The sequence below is a fragment of the Xenopus tropicalis genome, chromosome 3, assembly GCF_000004195.4.
Source record: "Xenopus tropicalis strain Nigerian chromosome 3, UCB_Xtro_10.0, whole genome shotgun sequence".
NCBI classification, from domain to species: Eukaryota; Metazoa; Chordata; class Amphibia; order Anura; family Pipidae; genus Xenopus; species Xenopus tropicalis.
The window spans coordinates 109806890-109829184 of NC_030679.2; the positions used below are offsets into that span (position 1 = coordinate 109806890).

General features: G+C 36.6%; 1 protein-coding gene across 3 annotated transcripts in view; it reads right to left on the reverse strand.

Annotated features, from left to right (window-relative positions):
* Positions 1 to 7214: 7214 nt before the first annotated feature.
* The window catches only part of acan (aggrecan), a 66507-nt gene continuing 51426 nt past the window's right edge, over positions 7215 to 22295 (reverse strand). For 2 of the 3 annotated variants that reach the window (XM_031899230.1, XM_031899229.1), the window contains 5 exons: positions 16118 to 16276; positions 14740 to 14822; positions 13131 to 13275; positions 10900 to 11082; positions 7215 to 9884 (listed from right to left, as the gene is read on the reverse strand). In XM_031899230.1, coding sequence (XP_031755090.1) covers positions 9802 to 9884; positions 10900 to 11082; positions 13131 to 13275; positions 14740 to 14822; positions 16118 to 16276 — 653 coding nt within the window. In that variant the 3' untranslated portion in view covers positions 7215 to 9801. Of the gene's footprint in view, positions 9885 to 10899; positions 11083 to 13130; positions 13276 to 14739; positions 14823 to 16117; positions 16277 to 18505; positions 18620 to 22295 lie in introns of all 3 variants that reach the window. The other variant, XM_018092666.2, reaches the window with a different exon arrangement.

Below are 22295 nucleotides of genomic sequence, written 5' to 3' on the forward strand. Positions count from 1 at the left end.
CTTTGTGGTCCATGTGCCCTACTTCTGCACTGTCACATTAGCTCGGAATGGATATGCTAGCTGCTTATTGAAGAAGGGTAAAAGCATAACAGGGGTCAGTTTAGGGGGATATAAATATAATAATAACATATTTTTTTCCTTGTACCAGTGCTAAATGGGTTTACGGAACATGGGAATGGCTGCACTCACATTACCATAAGGATATGCTAGATGCATTTAGAAACATTTTTTGCTCCCTTGCTTATTGCCAGACCCATGTTGGTGGATACTTGGTGCTATGGATTGACATCTCTTTTGTATTTGCCTACTTCTGTGAGCCCTAAGCTCCACATCTAAAAATAAGCGACTTGGAACAACCTTGACTCACTGGTTTTGAGGTATGAAATTAACTAATATTATGTGGAGGTGCCTAATGTTTGGGTTATATACTGTATAGCTTAATCCTGTGTAGGGGGAAGTTATACACTGTGTTTTCAGACCTTATGGTTTACTACCACAAGATAAAGGTGTAGAAATCTACCTGAGAGGTCGAAAGAGCTAAATAAGTATAGGGTATCCAAAGGATAGCTACTAAACGTAAGTCCTATCAGACTATTACATGAAAAGGTCAACATTTAGGAACCCATAAAAACAGACCTAACTATATGTTTCCCACTTTAAAGCTGCAGAATAATTTGACAGGATGGGTCCTCACCCACACCCCTTTTTATTACAGCAAATTAAAATAAAATATTTAAAATGTAAACTTATTTGCTTAAAATGAACTCTATGAGAGATGGCCTTTCCTGTAATTCTGAACTTTCTGGATAATGGGCTTCCAGATAAAGGATCCCTATACCTGTACCCAGAATTTCTTTTGTGCAGCTTTTATAAACCACGTCATAAGTGTAATAATGAAAGGTTTCAGTGTGAGTTTCAGTTCTTTCTTTGCATGTATAGAAGCATTTATGAAACTCATTGCGGGCAGGTAATGAGAGGCCACATGGGGCAGCCTGTTGGACATCATTGTACTAAATGCAGTTCTAAAGCTTCTCTGATTTGAGTGCAACTAAGGTCGCTTACTGGGTGGCAGACATATAACCTATAACTGCATGGGGTCCTGCACTATATAGCAATGGTAATAGTTCCAGTACGCCAAAGCAAACTTTGGTATAATATACCCCCTGCTATATATCAGGGGGGACAAATTGGGCGTTGATTAGATGTTTTAGCTCAACAACATCAGATCCCTGATTTATAGTCATGGAAGCTCATTTACCACTGCAACAAAAATTAGGAGTTCTGTTTAAAAGAAAAACATTCATACACAGTATATAAATAGTATCAATATATTACTGCAATGTGTTTTTATTGTGAATGCCAAATGACCCTTGTGGCTTATTTCGGCTAGGTTATTGGTTACATATAAAGCAGAATGGTGTGCACTAGCTGGCGTGGTGAAGAATTACTGAGCTGTGTTCCAGTGGCACCCAAAAAACTGATAACACATGGGTCCGTTAGCTGGTGGTAGGATAAGTAACCCCACTTGTATTCCTTGATTGTGCTTAAGTCTGCTTACTAAACAACCCTTGCTAACACATGCTCCTAGAGAACCTATGTAGAGGATCTAGCCCTGATCCTAGCTAGTCTTTTCTTTATGAGATCCCTGCTCTGACTTGGCCTCTTCCTATATACCATCCATCACATGGCTCCTTCCACCGCCTCTTTATATACTCCAGGATGTCACCTGGCACTGTGATGGCTGTCCTGGCACTGTCACACTTCTACCCCTGAGAATACCATCTTGACAGATATGTTCCGTCTTACACTCATTGGGGGTCCTGACCTGGGGACATATGGTATGCAAACATCCACTACATGACTAAAATTGCATTTCATATAGAAGCAGCTTTTATTTTATCTATAGTCCTCTTGTAAAAAGAATGTGTGTCCTTCTTGCTTGAGGGACCTTAATGAATTTCTCTCTTTTTAAAAAGCTTCCCATACTCCTATAAGTCTTTCCTCACCATGTTAATACTGAATGATCTGTTTATTAGGAACAGAGACCACTAGCTCCGCTGAAGGAACTTGCCTTCTAACAAAATGGATTTCTCACCACAAAAATATTGTTTTGTTTAATTGCATTTGATTAATGCCTGACTTCTAGAAAAGCTACCTATAATTATTCTGAACAAGCATGTTTGCAATTTTACAAGAAAATAACAGCACTTCATAAATGTCAAGGTAAAGGCTGATTATTATTTTTCAAATATTCTGCCTAATCCTGAAAATCTCAGGTGAGCAAGTTCTTTAGAGAAACAATGTTCTAGTCAACAAAAATACCTCCCAGAATATAAAAAGGATTTGTAAAAAAAAAAAAAAAAAACTTTATGTTTTGGGTATTGCCAGTGATCTTAAATGAGAATGGAAACGTTCAGAGATCATTTATAAAATGACCATGCAGGTAAGACTTTATCATTAACTTCTTATCGTATAAAACAAGTCTGTCAATAAGACAAAACTATCATTGCAGCAGACTAGAATAGAAGAGTTGAGAAGAGTTTTGGCTCGTTGATGCGGTTCTCGTTTCGACTGCCTGCATCCTGTGAATGTGATCTGATTTTATGGCTTGAGGGCCAAATGATCAGATCAATCCAATATTTCCCACCTCAAGGTGTGCATATTGGGAAAAGATCTGCTCGTTTGGCTTGTGTTTACCTGCAGGTTGAGAATCCACTCCTCGGCAGTGCCCCATTGTATCCTGCCAAACTTATACATTACTTGCCATGCAAATATGTGCTCTGCTGTCCTATTTCAACTTTAATAGCTGCCCTTACACAGCAGTTTAGTTGTATAAACTGTATCTGAGCCTCCGAAGCAAACACACAGTTTGTACTAGTGAAGGGTAACAGCACCTTGTATTTAAAACCATTAAAAATGTTAATTTATTTGATGTTACTGATTGAAAATAAGCAAGCTGTCTCATTGGGCAAGTGGTTTTAATTTTTATATATAAAATCCATAAAGCAAGATAGGTTTCTATTGTTTACCAGAACAGAACTAGAAATAGTCAGTTAAGTTTGAAATCTCTTAACCAGAAACCCATTATCCAGAAAGCTCAGGGAAGGCCATCTCCCACAGAATCCATTTGAAGCAATAAATCCTTTTTTTCTTTAATAATAAAACAGTATGTTTTAAAACAGTATATTGTATGTAACTAAGAGATCGTTAATCCTTATTGGTAGAAAAACCATGCATAAATGTTGAACTCATGTTTTAATAAATTTTTAGTAGACGTAAGGTGTGGTGATCCAACTTATAGAAAGACCCCTTATCTTAAAAACCCCAGGTCCCGAGCATTCTGGATAAATGGTCCTGTACTAAGAAATAGATTCCCCACTGAAAGCACACAAAGCGCCAGAAAAGCACTAAAGTAAAACATGTGTTTCCAAAACTTCACTACTTTGCACAATGTTTCACATTGTATTCTGGAAAAATAATCACTTTGTGTTCTGATGACAATATTCCTTTAAATAAATTATTGGTATAACAGTCAGCTTCTTGTAGTGTTCCTGAAAGTATCCAGGATGCTTCCCATGACTAATGTTCAGGCCGTATCCCTTCATTGCTTTGGGCCACCCTAGGTTGGCAGCCTATATAAACATGGATTGTTAAACATAACTAACATTAATTCTTCATTCATTATTTATTATTTAACCATTAAGTGAACAAATGAACGCAATATAGCCATTGTCCACAGAAAGCAACATCTGAGCATTACCCAATACTAATATGATGTCATAGCTTTCTCCTGTTATATCTTTACATTATAGTCCAATTATGATTCTTATCAGTCTTTTACTTTGGACTTTTTAATCTATTGCTAAACTGTAAATTCCACGGCAGCATCAGGCGAACAGACAATGCTCTATGCCTAATGCTATGGTTGCTTCATCCCTTTAGTATCATATTTTCAAATCTTACTATATATGTGGAGCAAATACAAACCTACATGGCATTAGGCTATGTGACAGTGGCACTTTAAAAAAAATAAAATATGTTTTAACTATCAATATCATTCTTTTTTAGGATTTTAGCCATTACAGAATAAAAAAGAGTTGGAAGATAATATAGATGCTGACTAAATTCTAAATAACCGATAATGATACTATCAAATCTATAACTGAAATGACACTACTTTTTTGTACCAAGCTAAATGTACAAATTTTAAAGTCTGCCATAGTTCTCTCGCTTCAACACAAGTTCTACTTTTATGAAATGTAAAGCTTTATAGGAATGACAAGTTTATCTCAAGAATAATTGTGACCACTGGACATTCTCTGTTAGGCTGTTAGGCTTACTGCAGCCTTTGTCCATGTTTGTGTATAACTCTTTCTGTCTATTTAATATGTATTATGTCCATAACTAGTGATGCTTCCAGGCAGTGTTCCCTCTCATTTCTTGGAGGCTGTGCGGTCTCAAATGATCTTTTGTGCACACTTTTTAAAACCGTATGAGTATAGCACTAAGTAGGTATAGAATTATGTGTGTTTATAAAAATGTACAGTGTTTTATTTGCTTGATTTCCATTAGAAGGAACATTGTTTCCAACATGTCCATGCACACCCAGTGCACCGTGGTCATACAATACATCTTGCCATGTTCTTAATCTAGTCATCTAGTCTAGTCAGATTTATCAAATTCACACACTTTTTATTTATTCCTATGGGATTTTTGAAAGTGTATTTATTAAATGGTGAACTCTAACTTTCACCCATGGAAAAATAAGGTTTTAAAAACCCCATAGGAATAAATAGAACGTAGGTGAATATTTCTGTGGCAAGCTCTTATGTCACATTTTGATAAATCTACCCCTAACAGTTGCCTGTGTTGTTTTAAAAGAATACTTAACTATATTATGCACAAAAGGTAATAAAATGTACGGAAATCCCCTATTAAATCTAATAAATCATTTACAACATCACAATTAATAATATTACCTTTTGAGTTTTTATGGTTTCAGTTTTGGCAAACTATTTAGTTTTTTCTTTATATAAATTACCCTTTCCATCCAAACCCCATCTCCAAATTCCAAAAAGAAAAACCTTTTTGTTCTTAATTTTTCCTTTCCCACCCACAACCCTTGCCTTTGTATTCTTATTGTATTATTTATTGTATAAGACTCCTATCTCAGTTTATTACATGAAATACATTCAATTCACAAGGCATAGATATAATTAAGAACTTGGAACTGAAATGACTTCTTCCCAATGCATGCTGCCCTACTACAGCTATCTCTGATACTTCATTCCCCACCTAGCATGCTACTTTATATAATATATATTCATACCATGGCCCTATGAGCCATATAAAGTGAGATTAAAAGGAATATAGAACTAAAGATATTGTCCTTAGAGTTTTAAGGGTCAATCCAAACTGTACTGAATATGAAATGAGCCTCCATAACCTTTGAATGCCATTTCTTTAAAGGTGAGATCTAGTATTACAGTGTTTGTCAGAGTTTCATAAAATTCTTTTCATCTCTTTAATTTGTTTGAGTTATGCTGAAGATCTAATAAGGCCGTTTTTAGGCTTAGCAAATATAATTCTTAATTTGTCATTTACAGATAAGTGCATCAAGCCCAAAAATCATGTTGGCTCTCCTCTCGTCCATATAAATGTAACAATTTTCACCCCGTGACCAGCTTTCTTGATGGCCTTTATGTTATGATTGCAGAGTATGAAAGAAAATGGCATCTCCCAGCTTGCTAAAAATTTTCTTGTGGCTGTTTTCTTGCAGCAAATGAGGTTGTCATGGAAACCCCAGAAACCCATGGCAGAAGTCTCTGGCAAATGGCACATTATACCACTCTCCCTGCATGTATTACTATATTAGCATACTGCAGAGGTGGAAATCTGGAAGCTTTTAATGTTGAAAACATGCTTTTCTACGTAAAAGGTTTTTGTAACGCTTGTTCTTTGTAGGTAAATGAATTAATATTGAAAAGTTTACTGTAAAATCCACATCAGTTGCAATATTTACAAATCTTATGATGTTATTTTAATAAATGCATTGGCACCATCCCTATGTAAAAAAATAGACTTTGTTACTCATAATCAAATCCTTCTCAGCTAAACTATGCCAATATATATGAGTCAAAATCTTTTCAATTCTGTTCATTGGGACAGTATTTATTTATTATAAAGTTTACAAACAGGAGGGTATAACCTCAAGTCAGCCCTGATGCCATATATATATATATATATATATAAGTTGTCAATCCCAAGAACAGCAGGCCGCAAATGGCCACCCAAGGTATTTTTATAGCCCTTTGCCTGACTATGGGTTGCTATGTATGACATTATCACTTTTATAATACCCAGCCCTTGACTAAGGAGAATGCCAACTAACTGACCCACTTTGTGGAATTTAGACATGAAATTTGAGATATACATATATTTGCATGTATAGCATCAATAGTAATTGTAATCATTTTTAATCTTTCAGTTATTTGCTAAGTTCCGTCAGTATAGCAATTTTAACCCCAGTGATCCCAACTCAGTCTATGGGTTTCTCGGGGGAGAAATTGTTAGGCCAGAAAAAGCTTTTAATCAGTTAAAGCTTTTTCATTTTAGACAAAAGTAATACTAATGGTAAAGAGGAAATAGATATTAAGACAGTGTGATTATTGAAAATTCTAATATTTTAATATTTGTGCAGTTTGCTTCTTGTTTATATGACCACCAAGAATGGGCTTTAGTGGAAGCCATTTAAATAGTATTAGAATTAGAGATGCACCCAATGCAGGGTTTGGTTCAGTATTCAGACAAATTCCAACACTTTTTACAAGGCTTGGATTGGCCAAAGCTTATCAGAACTCGTAAAGTCATGTGACTTTAAAACTCTGGACAACTGAAGATGACAACTTTTTATTCCCAGTTCCTACAAGGGCTTAAATTAAGTTCAGTATTTGGCAGATCTTTTTTGAGGATTTGGTATTCGTCTGTATCAAAAATGTTAGAATGGGTGCATCTCTCATTAGTACAAACTGCTTGATTCATCCGTTTGGCATTCCCTTTACATCAGCTGATGCCACGGCGGAAGCCCCTTTTTGCACTAACCATAGCTGCTTTATTATTGCCTCTAACAACATACCAGCCAGACACACATACACTGGCATATTCTACACACACACACACACACACAGCACAGAGACATTTAATATGAGATTGAGTAAAAATAAAATACAACAAGTTCGCATTTTATTATACATGTATCACAATTTTTGGGGGGGTGTTAGAAACATTCTTTCTTTTGCCTTCTCTCTATGCACATGTTTTTAATAAAATATTCATTTTCTTTTTTACAATAAAAAAGATATAGAGGTTGTGGAACATGATATTAAACACAGAAGCGCTTTCAAAAGTCTTGAAATCTATTGCAACTTAATTTAAATAAAAAATAAAAACAATTAGTGCTCCAATTGTTATTTTTAATAAAGTTATTCTTTTAATATAAATAGGTGCACGGAAACATCATGCACTGCACGGTCCCCGGAGAGCAAATGGGACATGAAAGCATTTCGTCTCTGTCCTACATTGGGGTGGTGATAAAATGGAACTACTAAACAAGAGACTTGGGTGCTGCTGGAGGTGCAGGGGAAGCAGATAACTGGTGGATATGTGGTATTCTCAGTTCTTCATTCAACATGACCACAAGAAGTCACAGCAATGTGTTCTTCAAACACTTGGACATTTTAATTGTAGAAAGCTGCATGATACAAACTCACAGGTCCTGTTGGTTCTGAGTCTAAAGTATCATTTTGAAAACACAAATCTGCAGGTTTTGGGTCAAAAAGGCTTAAAGAGAGCACAAATATATCTGGTAGAACATTGGAAGGGCATTGTAACAGTCACATAAAATTTCCCATTTGCTCAACATTTATGCTTTATAAGGGCACGCCAGAATAAAAAGGGTATTTAGGTACATTTATTGGGTATTGAGGCCAAAGTCAACTTTGAGGTGGGCAGAACTGAGCAGAACCAGAATCAGAGCCTTTACAAATCAGTGTTAATGAAACAAAGTTCAACTCAACTAGGAACAGTTACAAATTCAATTCAAGTTCAATATTATCAAACGTTTGAGTAAAGTTTTTTAACAAACACATTTAAATACTAAAATGCAGTTTGAATTATTTGAAATGTATAGTTCCAATGCAGATGTAAAATATTAGATAGGAATGCTTACATTTTTTCAAAGGATAGTAGCTATCATTACTGCTTAAAAATATATCAGGGAACAATAAATCGGCCCCATAGTGTTTGGGAATGTTTATAGCATTCTCTGCTTTAGAACATTGGATAGGATAGCCAAGAGATTCCAATTATTTATAGAAGCCTATATGAGGCAATAGGACAGGATTCTGTAGAAAAAAGTCTTTTGAGCAGCAAATTAATGTTTGGAAAGCTTGGCATTTTTGTATACCAGAAAATGATTTTGTTCTACAAATGTTAAGCCTTTTGGAAAAAATTCACAGACACCAGGCTTCTCAAACATTATTTGGTATTTTCAAAAACTATTTTAATAAAATATAAAAATATATCCAATGCTCATTTTACAAACAAATGTTATAACTAGTAGGAGAACTATGTGAAACTGTCAGTCTAAGGGCAGATATAGTACTATTGCGTGCAAACATTCCAGAGTAGGTTTAATGTACGCCATTGCCTAAAAACATTAAGAAGTGTGGTGCCCGAGGTGATGTGAGCACCAGCAGCAGCCGCTTCCTATGCTAGGAAAGGCAATTGCCCATGGGTGACAATGTGATGTTGCCCTTAGTGTTCCCTAAGAACAAACTGTAAAAGATATATAAACATAATCCTAAAAGGGAAATCCTAAGTAAGAAGATACTTTTCATATAAATTACATTTATAGCTTTATTTATAAGCCTTTCCACTGATGAAAAAAGGGCTATGTCTAGGCCTATGTATGTACACACAAGTGCTTTCTGCATGCCTGATGTGCCAAATTCATAAACATGGAGGTGCCTTTTGAAAGCAGGCAGAAGCAGGAGTTGCTCCTTTGATTCCATTTAGAGTCCTACATAAACCTGCTACAGCTACTGCATTAATGCTTTGCCTACCTAATAACTGCCTCCTGTAATCCATATACGACTGCGCTTCTAAACAGCAGAATGCAAAGAAAAAAAAAACATGTGTACATACAATGATAGAAGGGGATTATAATGGTAGCAAGTGTAAGAACATATTGTGACAGCTGTTCCTAAATCAGTTTCCTTTTAATAAAAAGTCCTTGTGGACAATGCTTTCTCCTAATACCCTTCCACCCACCCCTTTGTCCTCTCACACTGGAGATACATTCAGCAACAGTTCACAATTATTTATTCAAGGTTCTTGGCGTGCAATGTGTTTGTAACATTTAATATATTTATATTTTTTTTTATTATTATTATTATTCGGCCAGCCTGGAGTTTAAATAATAAAAATATCACATTATACTCACATTATAGTTAATCAAGACAATGGGAAAATAGTCTTTATGGCACTATGTTGCCCTTCTATTCCCACTCAAAGCCACTCTACCTTTCTTAAAACCCTCTGAATAATGGCACGACATGGGCACTCACAAAGGCCCTTCTCAGACCATTAGTAAAATTGTTGAAACCTAATTTGCTTTGGTGTTTTTTTATATACAACTTGGGATTTTCTTGAATATAAACTCCTTACATGACAAACAAATTGAAATTGACATAGTTAATATAAATGTTCTTTACAATATTCTTTTTTTTGTCTATTTCCTTTTTAATGGGCCTTTCCCTGTTCAGATGTGGCAATTGCTCTCGACCGACTTCTGGGGTTTCTCTTGTGTCGTCTGTAAGTGGTAACTGCAGGGATTTAAGCAGAGAGAGAGAGAAGAAAAGCTTATGAGTGGAGATTTGGCAAGAGTGGCTGCTGTTATACTGTGAACAGCAAATGAACAGCATTATCTGTGCCTTTCGTGTGTGTGGGAAAGGAAAAAGAAACATCATATGCATATCTCACTGTAAGTAAAAATACACAACAAACTGTCTCACATTAGCCTGATTGCCGGTGTTAGGCTTTTGTGAGCTTCAGAAAAAAACAGGGAATTGTGGGCAAAACTCATGTGAGAAATTACAGTGGCTTGAGTCCTGCAATTATACCATTCGTGTTGGGCAAACTGACTAAATGTCATATTCCATCAAAAAAAACCCTCAATATTCTGAGCTGCTGACCCTTTCAGCTAATAACCTACGCAAAAGGCTGCCCACTGTTAAAAACGGAGATAATCTGCTAATTTATACACAATGACAAGGTATTGCATTCAGATTTTCGCCTACTGACAAAAATACCTGCACAGATTATGGACATTTACAGGGCAGGTGCCAGAAATGGGAATTACTAGTAATTATGTGGAGTAACAACTGCCTTCCAATCACTGGCATGAGAGTGCTGTCAGGCAGCCATTAGGCATAGTGCACACAACTCATGCAAATGCTTGTGCTGAAATAGAAATAGTCAATATAGTAGGCAAGGTGTAACTAGAGGCCTGTTGATCTGATGATAATATGAAGTAAGGGCCCCCCTTATTGCCCTGCTTAAACATGCATGCCATATATCACCACCAGTTTCTCAGTTCTCCCCAAATCTATCCAATCACAGCTGTCTATCCCCTGTATTTAGGATTGTGTGTTGGGTTCTTTACGCCACAACTTTTTGTGGTAAAGATCCAACTGTTTATATGCTTTTCTCAGGACTCTGGACCCTAGTGGAGCTATAACACTTACACCTATAAACCAAATACAATATATTTATACCAATTTGTTATGCCATTCAAAGGAAAAGTATCATGAAAAAACAGATATGTTACAATATACTCACGATCTATGCACTGTATCCTGGGCTCATCCCAGTGCCCAGTTGGTAGACATCGGATTATAGGAACATGGCGTTGTAGGTAGCCTTGGTTACATTGATACCGCACTAAGGAGCTGATTTCATAACGTGCTTTCTTTTTTCCTAGTGTGTAGGCGTTTTGCACTGCTGGAGGATCACCACAAGCCACTAGTAAAAGGAGAAGACAAACATTCAGAACACTGTTGATACCTGCTATGCCCATGATTAGAATGCCAAATGGCTGACAGATAAGGTTAATGGAACAATAGTGCCCACTACCTCACACCAGATTTACTGCTCTAGGTTAATGGGAGGTAGATTTAGATCAGGGAGCAATATATTTGGAGGCGCTCCTTATGGGTAATGCTGAAAGCTGAAACCCTAAATTCAGTGTCACAGGGCAAGTACCTGCTCTGCCCTAAAATTAATTCTGGCTGTGCTAAAGAAGGTGCATCTTAAATTCAGGTCTCTGCACTGAGAGCACATAATGCAGCATGCAATAGCAGCAAACACCTCCCATAGGGCAGGCGCATAGGTACATATTGGAGTCTATTTATCACACTTTGTAAATATACTACTCATCTCCATAAAATAACAATGTTAGATATCCACATAAAATAGGGTGGTGGGGTGGCATGAAAAAAAAAAATATACTGCTTTATACATTTGCCAGTTGTGTTAGACCAATGTTTACAATTTTTGCAGTGTAAATAATTTTACACACCATGTGTTTTCTACAGTGTCTACAGCTCCAGAGGCAACAATGATCACCAGATCACTTTTATTGATGCTCCTATGAATGATTTGAATTCAACACATGGGGGCACATTTACTTATCCACGAACGTCCGAAAAGCGGCTGAATGCCTTTTTTTCGTAATGATCGGTGTTTTGCGTTTTTTTCGTAAATTGTCACGCCTTTTTCGTAGCCGTTACGACTTTTTCGTAAATTGTTGCGACTTTTTCATAGCGTTACGACTTGCGTGAATTGTCGCGACTTTTTTGTCGCTGCAGAGTGCCATTGAGTCCAATGGGAGGCTTCCAAAATCATGCAAAGTCTGAAAGTTTTGCCCGCCGTTTACGAGCGCTCAATACGAAAAAGTCGCGACAATATATGAGCAAATCGTAACGGCTACGAAAAAGTTGCGACAATTTGCGCAAGTCGTAATGGCTACGAAAAAGTCATAACGGCGACGAAAAAATGCGAAAAAGTTGCAAAATGTTCGTTTCCAATCCGAATTTTTCTCATTCGGATTCGTGGATTAGTAAATCAGCCCCATGGGGTGATTTCTCTTACTGAACAATACAAAAGAAAGAACCCTAATGAATGAAAATATCTTAAAAATCTGCAACCCAAAAAAAAAAACATATTGGACCACCTTACTTTCACTTTATATGCATAGGCAGTCTTGAGTTCTATAGATATTGTCAAACTGCATCTCCCAGTTGGCTTCTGCCAATAGGGATAGTGTGTGTCTTTTGTGGAATGGGGGATGGAGGTCATTCAAAATGACGTCATGTGCCTTTGCCCACAAGAGCAGATAAATGTAGACAGAGCATAAAAGAATAATATGCTGATTTGGCAAGGACACTTTACATCTGGCAACGCAGTTGCTAAGCTCTCTTCTTGCCCAAATGAACCTTGCTAACCATGCATGTTCGAAGAACGAGCTCTAAGGGTGTCAATGACTTTGAGGGGCTATATAAATAATACTTGCACTAATTAAAACCTTCTGTAAATATCTGTGCAATGTCTTCCTATTATCTTTACTAAAAGTTAGCCATGGGGATTTATGTGCTGCGGCATGTTTTTCTCAGTCTTGGATGCTTAGCAACAATATCTAAAAGGGTTTCTTTGAAGAAGAAAAATAAATAGGTTCCTATTGAAATGTCACAAGGAGTTTCTCTTTTGTTCAATGCTAAGAAAACAGCAAGAAGTGAGAGATGTCCAAGGAAACCAAGGCTTTTTGGCAGATAGGAAGCCTAGGTATATATTTAAGAGAAGATTACCTTTAAGATGGCAGTGTATTGCCCTGTTGAGGGAATTTGATGCTCTGTAAATCTATTCTCCATTATGGCATTAACAAGTAAAAATATCTAAATCTGCTGGGGCTGCAGAGTTTGGATGGAATTCAACTCAGAATGGATGAATAGTCGGGGAGATTGAACATACATTGCAAAATATTTTGTAGCTTGTTCACAAAATCAACTCTTTACCTGTTCCCTTTTTGCATGTAAATGGCAGGTGGTAGTTACAGGGAACATCATTCCATTCTCCTCGTTCATGCCAGATCATAACAACACAATCTTCTCCCGTGGTGAAGAAGTTATCTGGTTGGTTTGGCCTCCAGTTTTCATATTGCTAGTGGTTAAAAAGCAAAGCATGGAAGGTTATTTTCAAAGGGATTCTGTCACGATTGTTACGATGTAGTTTTTTTTTTGCTAAATTACACTGTGTGCATTGCAAATAATTCACTCTACCTTTTGAAATGGTATACTTGAAGCAATAAATGCATTTTTTAGTTGTAATATTGGTGTGTAGGCACCATCTCAGATCCTGAGCTTTCAGAAAGAGCCAGAATTATACAATAGAAGTGCTTTCAGATAAGCTATTTCTCCTACCCAATGTATTTGAAGGTGTAATGGCCAGACGTGGGTATTGTAATAATGAGTGCTACCACTAGGTGGGATGGAAGCATTTTAATCAATACAAGTGTAAGGGAGCTGTTATCTTGCTACCTTCCCATTGTTCTGCTGATAGGCTTATGGAGGGGAAATGGATGGGGGTGAAATAATGTCAAGTTGTTTTGCAGCAGTAAAGTGTGACTGAACTCAGAGCACAAGTCACATGGCTGAGGACACCTGGGAAACTAAGAATATGTCTATCCCCACATCAAATTATAAAATCAAACATTAAAAAAAATCAGTTTGCTGTTTTTTTCTGTATCATCTGCATTCTTCCGGCTGCCTTTATCAGTTTCCACTTGCCCATTCAATCTGCCAGTCTTAAGGGGGCAGTATACATTAGTGCAGTGAATAGGGCTTGTGCTGCAGATACTTTTTGCCTCTTGTTAAATCAAGAAAAATCAAATTTTTTTGTTATTTTTTTTTAGCTAAACAGGGCAAACAGGATGATTTAAATTATTCTGTGGTTGGTCCTTGTGGGGTAAATAATGAATTCACAGATAATCTCCCTGCATAAGGACAATGACACATTGCTCGCTGTGATTTGGCTTAATAATGGGAAATATGAAAGCAGGCATTTCCTGGCGATTAATTTAAATAGTCACAAGTAATGTATTTACGTGCAGCAATTACAATTTTTTTTTTACAGTTGCCCGAATGGTCTTCTTGTCTCATGATTAAAACAAGAGGCAAAAAGTATGTTCAGCACAAGCCCCGTTCATTGAACTCTTCTTAAACAGTGGATATATTGCTTTTTTAAAAGAAAAATACTTGAAGAGATGATAAATCATGATGACTAGGGTATTCCATGAAAAAAAAATGAAAAGTTTTAGGTGTGATCCTGGGATTCCTTCCCAGAATTCCTTCTGCTTTGCATATGAATGAGGACGTCTCTGTTCAACCAAAGAGATTTTCTAGTGAATTCCTTCAATATATAGTTATCTATGGTTAGATGTTGTTCCTACACTACTTTCCTTGGCAGAGCCATGCTACATGTCTGCAACAGAACTGTCTATTATGCTAATGGGCAGTATATGGCACTCTGATAATAATCAGCCAGTACATATGATGAAGAAAGGCTTAACGAATGATATGTGATATATATTAAAGAACCCAATATTTTGTTATGTTTCTATCTTACCAAGGGGTTTGCATCTGACCAGCGGAAATCATTTTCAATTGTCTTATCATTCAGCCCAATCCATTGATAGTCCTGAGCGTTACCTGCATTGAGGCAATGAGATTAGATGTATATAATAGCAGCATTTCACTTCATTGCACAAAACATGACATATTTTTAATTTACAAAGAAATTAAAATGGTGACTACAGAACACAACTTCTAAAAGGGCAAAAGGACATTTACTCTGGGATTACCAGTTTCCTTCTAGGTGCTAATTGAAACGGCAGACTAAGATGCCAGAGAGAGTGCTAGTTAGTTAGAACTGAGTTGGGGGTGTCGAGGCGGAGGGTTATACAGCTGTGATCTGCTACACTGTTGACCTATTAGCCCTGGAACTCATTAGGACCAGAATCCCATTATAATATACAAAAGCTACTTGCTACATGTTTACTTATTTATAGTTTACATCTTTTTCAACAAATACCCAGTAAAATATGGCAGTCAGCAAGAGTGACTTATCCATACATTTATATTTATTAAAATGAGTGGAAGCTGTTGGACTGGCTGCTGTAAAGGTAAAATGAAAGCTAATATATAAACTAAGTAAAAAATCATTGTTGGGCGGCAAAAAACTATTGAAAACACATAGAATTGTATAGATCTTGAATAGATCTAAGCACTGCTCATGGGGGGACCCTTGTTTCATTATGCATTAAGAGCCATACCTAGAATACTGCAAAATGCCTGTACCTGATCTCAAATATGGTGCAATATTGTACCTTAGGATATGGCTAATAGAGGCTGCTAATATCTCCTGAAGCTGGCTATATGGTACAGCTTGGAGAAATATGTTGGACAGATCTTAAGCAGTACATTAAGTTTTAAATTGTCTTCTGCACTTCTTAGTGTGCAAATAGATAAGCTACTCCATCCCTGCTCGATTATGGTGGATTTGCTGGGTAAAGAAAAAGCATGCTTTGCTTTGTTGCCTGAACTATCTAGTGTTGACACAGCACCTTAGACTAATTTTAGAAGCCAGCAGGGACAGGAGCAACTACAGTCAAGTCTAGTGAGAACACCGGGTGAATTACACCTTCCCAAGTTTCAGGTCTTGAACACCACGGAAATCTGCAATCGGGAGACTAAATAAAGTTATTTACAGTAATCTTTAGGAATAGGGCAGTGCTGTGGCACAGGGGTTAGTATTGTTCCCTTGGGTTCCTGTGTTCAAATACAAGCTTAGCACAATAATGCAAGTGATATGGATTATAGATTGTAAGCTCCACTGGTGCAGGGACTAAATGAGGTATAATCAGTAATCTCTGTCAAATATGTCTTCTTTTTACAATAAATAGTGTCGCTATTAGATTTTCCAGCAAACCAGTTTTGTTACTCACCATTCACAAATTCTTGCTCTTCAGGTGTGAGAATGCTCGCTAGATGGGACTGGTGATACCGACAGACGTTTTCTGCATCCACCCAAGTTTCTCTCTCTGAAAAGTGTTTGTAGCAGTGACCCTGGAACTTGGTCCATCCATCCTCACACACCTCTAGATCTGAGACACAAGAAAGAAATTAAAGCAGTGAACAGAAGGCATAAGAGAAAAACCATGATCCAGAATTCTTTATTGTCCACCCGTTGCGATCTGTACCTGTTTGAATCAAAATTGCTATGATATTAGGGGATGCAGAGAGTGGTAATACATTCTAGGATTCTTCTACCTGAAACTGCTGTTAGAATGGAAAGACAAGTGTACATGCATTCTAGCTACAATTTATTTTTCTATCTTCTGTGCCACCGTTTTCATGTTGTTGGTTTGAAAGCAAACATTTGATTGTTGCTGTGGGTACTAGACCTGGAGCTAATGTTATCACTTAACCCACGTTCCCATTATAGTCTACTATTCATGAAAATTTGTGAATATAAGAACTGCTTGTAGCGCAGCCAAACTGTTCTTAAATATATAATACAAATGATTACATACTTGTTTTGCCTTGTTTCTTTTCAGTTGATATATTTGTATATATGTTACAGTAAGAGCATATAACAGTCTTAATATATTATTTTGCATTGTTTCAGTCTTGTACTTTGACATCCATTATGTTAAAAACTGTGCTATTAACATTTTGCCATTTTATATCTGGGGGATATGTAAAATCGAAATTGATACACCATCATACCCAAGTCAATGTTAACCCCAAGGTGGTCCTAACTGTTTTGTCCAGGTTGCCACATACATGTTATTTGCTTTGAGACCATGCTCATAAGAGGCCTTAATGACCACTGTTAGGGTCTGGTTTATGGTACTTTCATGTGGTATAAACATATATATGCACATTTATTAATAAAACTGTAAAATATACTTGCGGAAGATAACATCTTTGCCTAGGAAACTCTGACCTAGAGTTGAGGTTTAAGCATGCTCTGAAAAATAACCTTGTTATCAGATTCTCTAATTAGAGAAAGTTCACTCTGAGGGACCTTTCCATGGAGAGTAAGGTAAATCACCCCAATTATGTCAAATTACATTCACAGATCGTGGCATATGGGCAAATGTTAGCAGTGACATTTGCTTGTACATCTCAATGATTTATCATCTAAAGATCATCCTGTTATGCTACTATAAGCCCCAACCTGCTCTGTATGGCCTGCAGGCTTCCTAAATCAGGGAAGTCAATTAAACTGGAAAATTCCAATAAGCATGTCTATCTATGTGCATCTGACCTAAGTCCTGTTTTAATTGCCCACTGATAGGATAGCATGCTGTCACATGTACTTCACTTATTACAAATAGAACCCCTACCTACCTACAGCCTCAATGTCACTATGTAATGATGTGGCTGTTGCACGGACACCATGAAACTACACTAAATTAACTATGATATCCTCTTGATGCAGTCTGGTATTCATTTCTCCTGGTTTTGTACATTATTCCACATTGATATGTCAGGATGAAATCAGGGGACTTAGCTCCATTTAACCCCACCTCCAGATTGCCTTTTACATGCAACCAATACACAAGCCAACAACAGCACTTACATTTGTGCTTCCATACTACTATATAATACAAGTGGAGCACTCTACCCCACCAGATTTGCTAAATAAGGATAAAAGGTGACGTGTGTGTTGTAAATATGCAACATGTTATGTCTTATGTTATCAGACCTGAATAATGCATTTTTTGGATATAGTTCATTTGGTGCACAGAACATTTCCTTTCTTTGTGTAAACATTTATTTGTGTGGGAGCTTCCATAATACTCGCATCTGCAAAATTCCTTCTAGACACTTGCAGGTCATAGTTTTAATAATTCTATGTTGCTCTTATGGTTACAAATCGGTATGGTAGCTCCCACACATCTGTATATACAAAGACATGAAGAGAAGGAATTATCTAGAAATAAAGTAATTATGCTTTAGTGATTATTAATGGCCTTAAGATACAGTAAACGGCTATTTTGACACAAGTGCAGGTTCTTGTAATATACCTTTAAGAGAAGAAATAGAGTAAAGAAAAGATTTATTTTAATGATGAAGTCCCATTCATGGCTGTAAGTAAAAGAAATGCTGAAAAAAAAGGGGCACGTGAAACAAGAAATGAAAGGGAAATGGAACCAAAACAGATTATTCAGCACCTTTACTCTTCTTTCACAGGTAGGCCTGTATTAGGGATCAGCCCACCTAATCAAGACACCCTACTGGTTATGGGAAAGCATGGGGGAGAGGTTTTTTTTTCTTTTGGATGCATTTGTTAGTTAAATTAGCTCAAGCCACATTGGTCGTACCGATCTGACATAGGTCCCCTCCGTAGCTGGGAAGGCATAAGCATTTGAATGAGTCGATGCCATCAACGCAGGTAGCTCCATTCACACAGGGGCTTGAGTGGCACTCATCAATGTCTGTAAGAAATCAAGGGTCTGCCATTAGGACACCTGCTGCTTCCCTGACTAAAAAAAGGAGAGCGGGTTCTGATTACTTGTTCCATGCTGTTCCAGTTGCGGTGGCTACAGGAATAATATAATATATATTACCCACAATGCATGAGATATATATTATATACTTGCATGTATTCTGAAATTGAGGCTCAGCAGGAGCATATTGAGCCAGCTTAGGTTACTAGGGGATGGCGGTCTTTGCTTTAAGGCACATATTAGACCAATCAGAGGGTTTGGTGCTACAGTTTAGAACAATACCTTGATGCTATTAACCTCAGTCATTAATGCTTTGTCATTTGAATAATAATACAACAGTGCATCTTCTACCGTAATACTATATGTAGCTGGTACCTTAAGTAAAGGTAAAATAAAAGATCTTTTCCAAAAGTACTTCTCTTTCTGTATTTGTGTATTATGCATTGAGCTATGTTCCTGGTTATACCAATATTAACAGCGATATAATTAAATCTTGGAGCTTCTTCAATAAAAGTAATTAAAAAGTACGGTCCTGTACAGTGACTACAGAAACATCTGTTATATTACCATTAATGTTAAATGACAATTACTTTTGTAGTTGGATTTAAACTGGGGCAAAGGTATAATATATATTTAAAAAGTATAAAACTGTTATCACTTTTTACAATTTCTGTAGACCGTTCCTATGATACTGATTAAAAAAAATAGTAATAGAAAGATTCTATTTAAATTTGGGGCTTTATTTTTTGCTTTAAATAAATTCCACTTTAGGGTGATTTATCATCAGCCAATGAGAAAAAAGGCAAAACACAATTTGAATGTAATTCAAGTTGATTTCAATTTTGAAACGTTTTGAGCGGCATTGTTGTTAAAAACTTGGGTGGCTCAGGGGTCTTTAACCTCTCTGAATTCCAACAGGCATGAAAGTTCATTCTTTTTAGGTATCAACTGGGACACATTATGTTTGTGCAATAAGCACATCATGGTTTCTGATAAATGACCAAGTAGCAATGTGTTTATAAATACAGTGTAGTTTTTCTGTTGACTGATTCAATGAATCTATAAGTGCTTGTAATTAAGGCTGTACAATGTCTCGAATAGGAATGTAGTACTTGCCTACACATATATCATTTTGACATTTTCATCCCTTTGCCAAAGGGTTAAACATCTCAGCATGCTCTATGTTTTGAGCAAGCAACAGAAATTTTGAATAATTTCAGAATGGGCACGAGCTGAACAAGTAACGTATTCTCCTTTTTTGCTCTTTTTTTAATTAGCAAATAAGTTTCAAGCGCGCAGTGAATGGGGGAAATTAGGCATTTAGCTAAAGCGAGGCAGACAGCAGGGAATGGTGGGAGTTTTAATAGGCAGGAGATTAGAACTTTTAAGCTTCCTCTTTGCACCTAGCAGGCCTGTTGCGGAGTTTCACACATATTCCCTGGAGAAAAACAAAATGAGGAGAACAAAAACACATCACAGTGTCAAATAACAACTTAATTACCCAGTCATTAGCTCAGCTTTTATATGGCCAATACTATTACACACTTAGGTTTATTATGATGAAACTGACATTTTTTTTCAGTGCATGATGACTATGAAAACACTTTGCTGTCTGGCTGCAGGGGAAACAGGTCAGTCCTATATCTGACATATTATTACATTGCATGCAATGGATGGTACATGTATTTTTGCTTATACTATGTCTGCTACAAAACAGTTTTAATTCCTGCAGAAAAAAGTAAAAAATCACTGAAGTACACTTTCATTTTTAGAATTTAGTGAATTCACATGTATTTTGTTGCAATTGCCTTGTTTGATTAATGACCATGTATGGTCTTCCATTTAAAGAAAATGCATCTGAAAAAAATTAAAGAAGAAACAGAATAAAACAATAATGTTCCCTTCGTACAGTATTATCATTGTAATCTAATGATTAGCCCTCTTTATATCTAAAGTGCTGTTAGGTAGTTTAGGGTGAAGACACACAGAGCTACTAGTAGCAGCTACTTGTCGTGGCTACTAAAATAGACAATGCTGATCATTTACGATAATTGTCTCTACATGTGTTTTAGCAGAGGCAATTCTCAGTATTGTCTATGGCAGGGAATTTTCTGGCGTTTAGTAACCATGGAAAAGTAGCTGCTACTAGTAGCTACAGTATGTGTGTCTTGATCCTAGGTCAAAAGATTTTATAAAAGGAATGTTTTGCTAACATTTGACTCCTATGGCCCTAAACCACTGTATATAACAGCACTCCTATGTGGGTGTTCATGTTAAGTAAGTAACTTAAATTATTGTGTTTACTATCACTCTGAACAGTTTATCTGGATATATTATTTACAGCAATGTCTGTTCTCCTTGTCTGTATGAATAATGTGTTATACAAATGTACAATGCTGCAAATACAATTATCCCAACAGTAAACATAATACATGCAGTCCAAGAAGCACTATTTACAAATGTACTGAGAGTTCTGGTTATGACTAGATTTAATGCATACTCCAGAGCTCAAGAAAAGCCTTAGTACCATGAGCAGCAGCTAACAGAAGAGGGTGGGAGACCATTTGTGGATTTAAGAATCATTTTTCTAAACCCCCACAGGTTTATAAGCTGTAATTTACAAAGAACTGGCTTGCTTTGATTGCGTTACATTTACAAACTTTTTTTCTGTGTTACTTAGCGTGAAAAAGAAGTTTAACAGACTGAAAGCTCACACTTGGGGGCTAACTTATGCTAATTTTATATAACATTAAAAAAGCATTGCTAATTTGAAAAAAAAATGGAACTTTGTAAACGTGCCAATTTAAAAAAAAAAAAAAAAAAGAATTCCTAACAGTCAGGAAAGCATTAATAAATAAGATAAAATTCAAAATGTTGGGGAATCATTAGGTTTCCCTATTTCATTATTTTTAAAGCTGCTCCATGTTATGATTAATATAAACCTTAAAGGAGAAGGAAAGCCATTTTGGCATTTTACTGCCAATAGCCAATTTGCCACATTAGTGCCACCTAGAACACTATATTTATCCTGCAGAAAGCATTGCCTTACCTGAGTAAAGAGCCCTACAAGCTTTTTCTGTTTGTTTAAGATAGCAGCTGCCATTTAGCTTTGTCTTCCTAGCTTGCATGCAGCTTTAGCTCTTTTAGCTCAGATTACACATTTCTAAAGTTGGGGGAGTGAGTTTTATGAATTCTTATGGTAGGGGGGAGCAGGAGAGGGGAGAGAGGAGAGAGCTGCACAGATTCTGGCCCCAGAAATGAAGGATTTTTCTGAGAGAGAAATACCAAAGAATATGTTTAGAAAAATAGAAACACAAAATTCTGTGTTTCTTTTGACAGAGGACTCAGTGCAGCTTTTCCATTCTGCTTATGGCTGTATTTACATAGACCTTTCTGATAAAGCTTTTACCTTTCCTTCACCTTTCAGGGTGGGCAAGACCTTCTGATTAAATAGAATTTTGGTGACAGGTCTACCAGGGAGAGAGAACACAAAAGCCCCAATGATTTGATTTTTTCAGTCTATGGCAGATGCCCTTTCCGTAATTCTGAGCTTTCTATATAAGGGGTTTCTGGATAATGGAACCCAAACCTCTACCTGCATATGTCTTAGATCAATATTTACACTACTGATCTTTTTAGGCTTCTTTTAGACAACCTTAGTGAA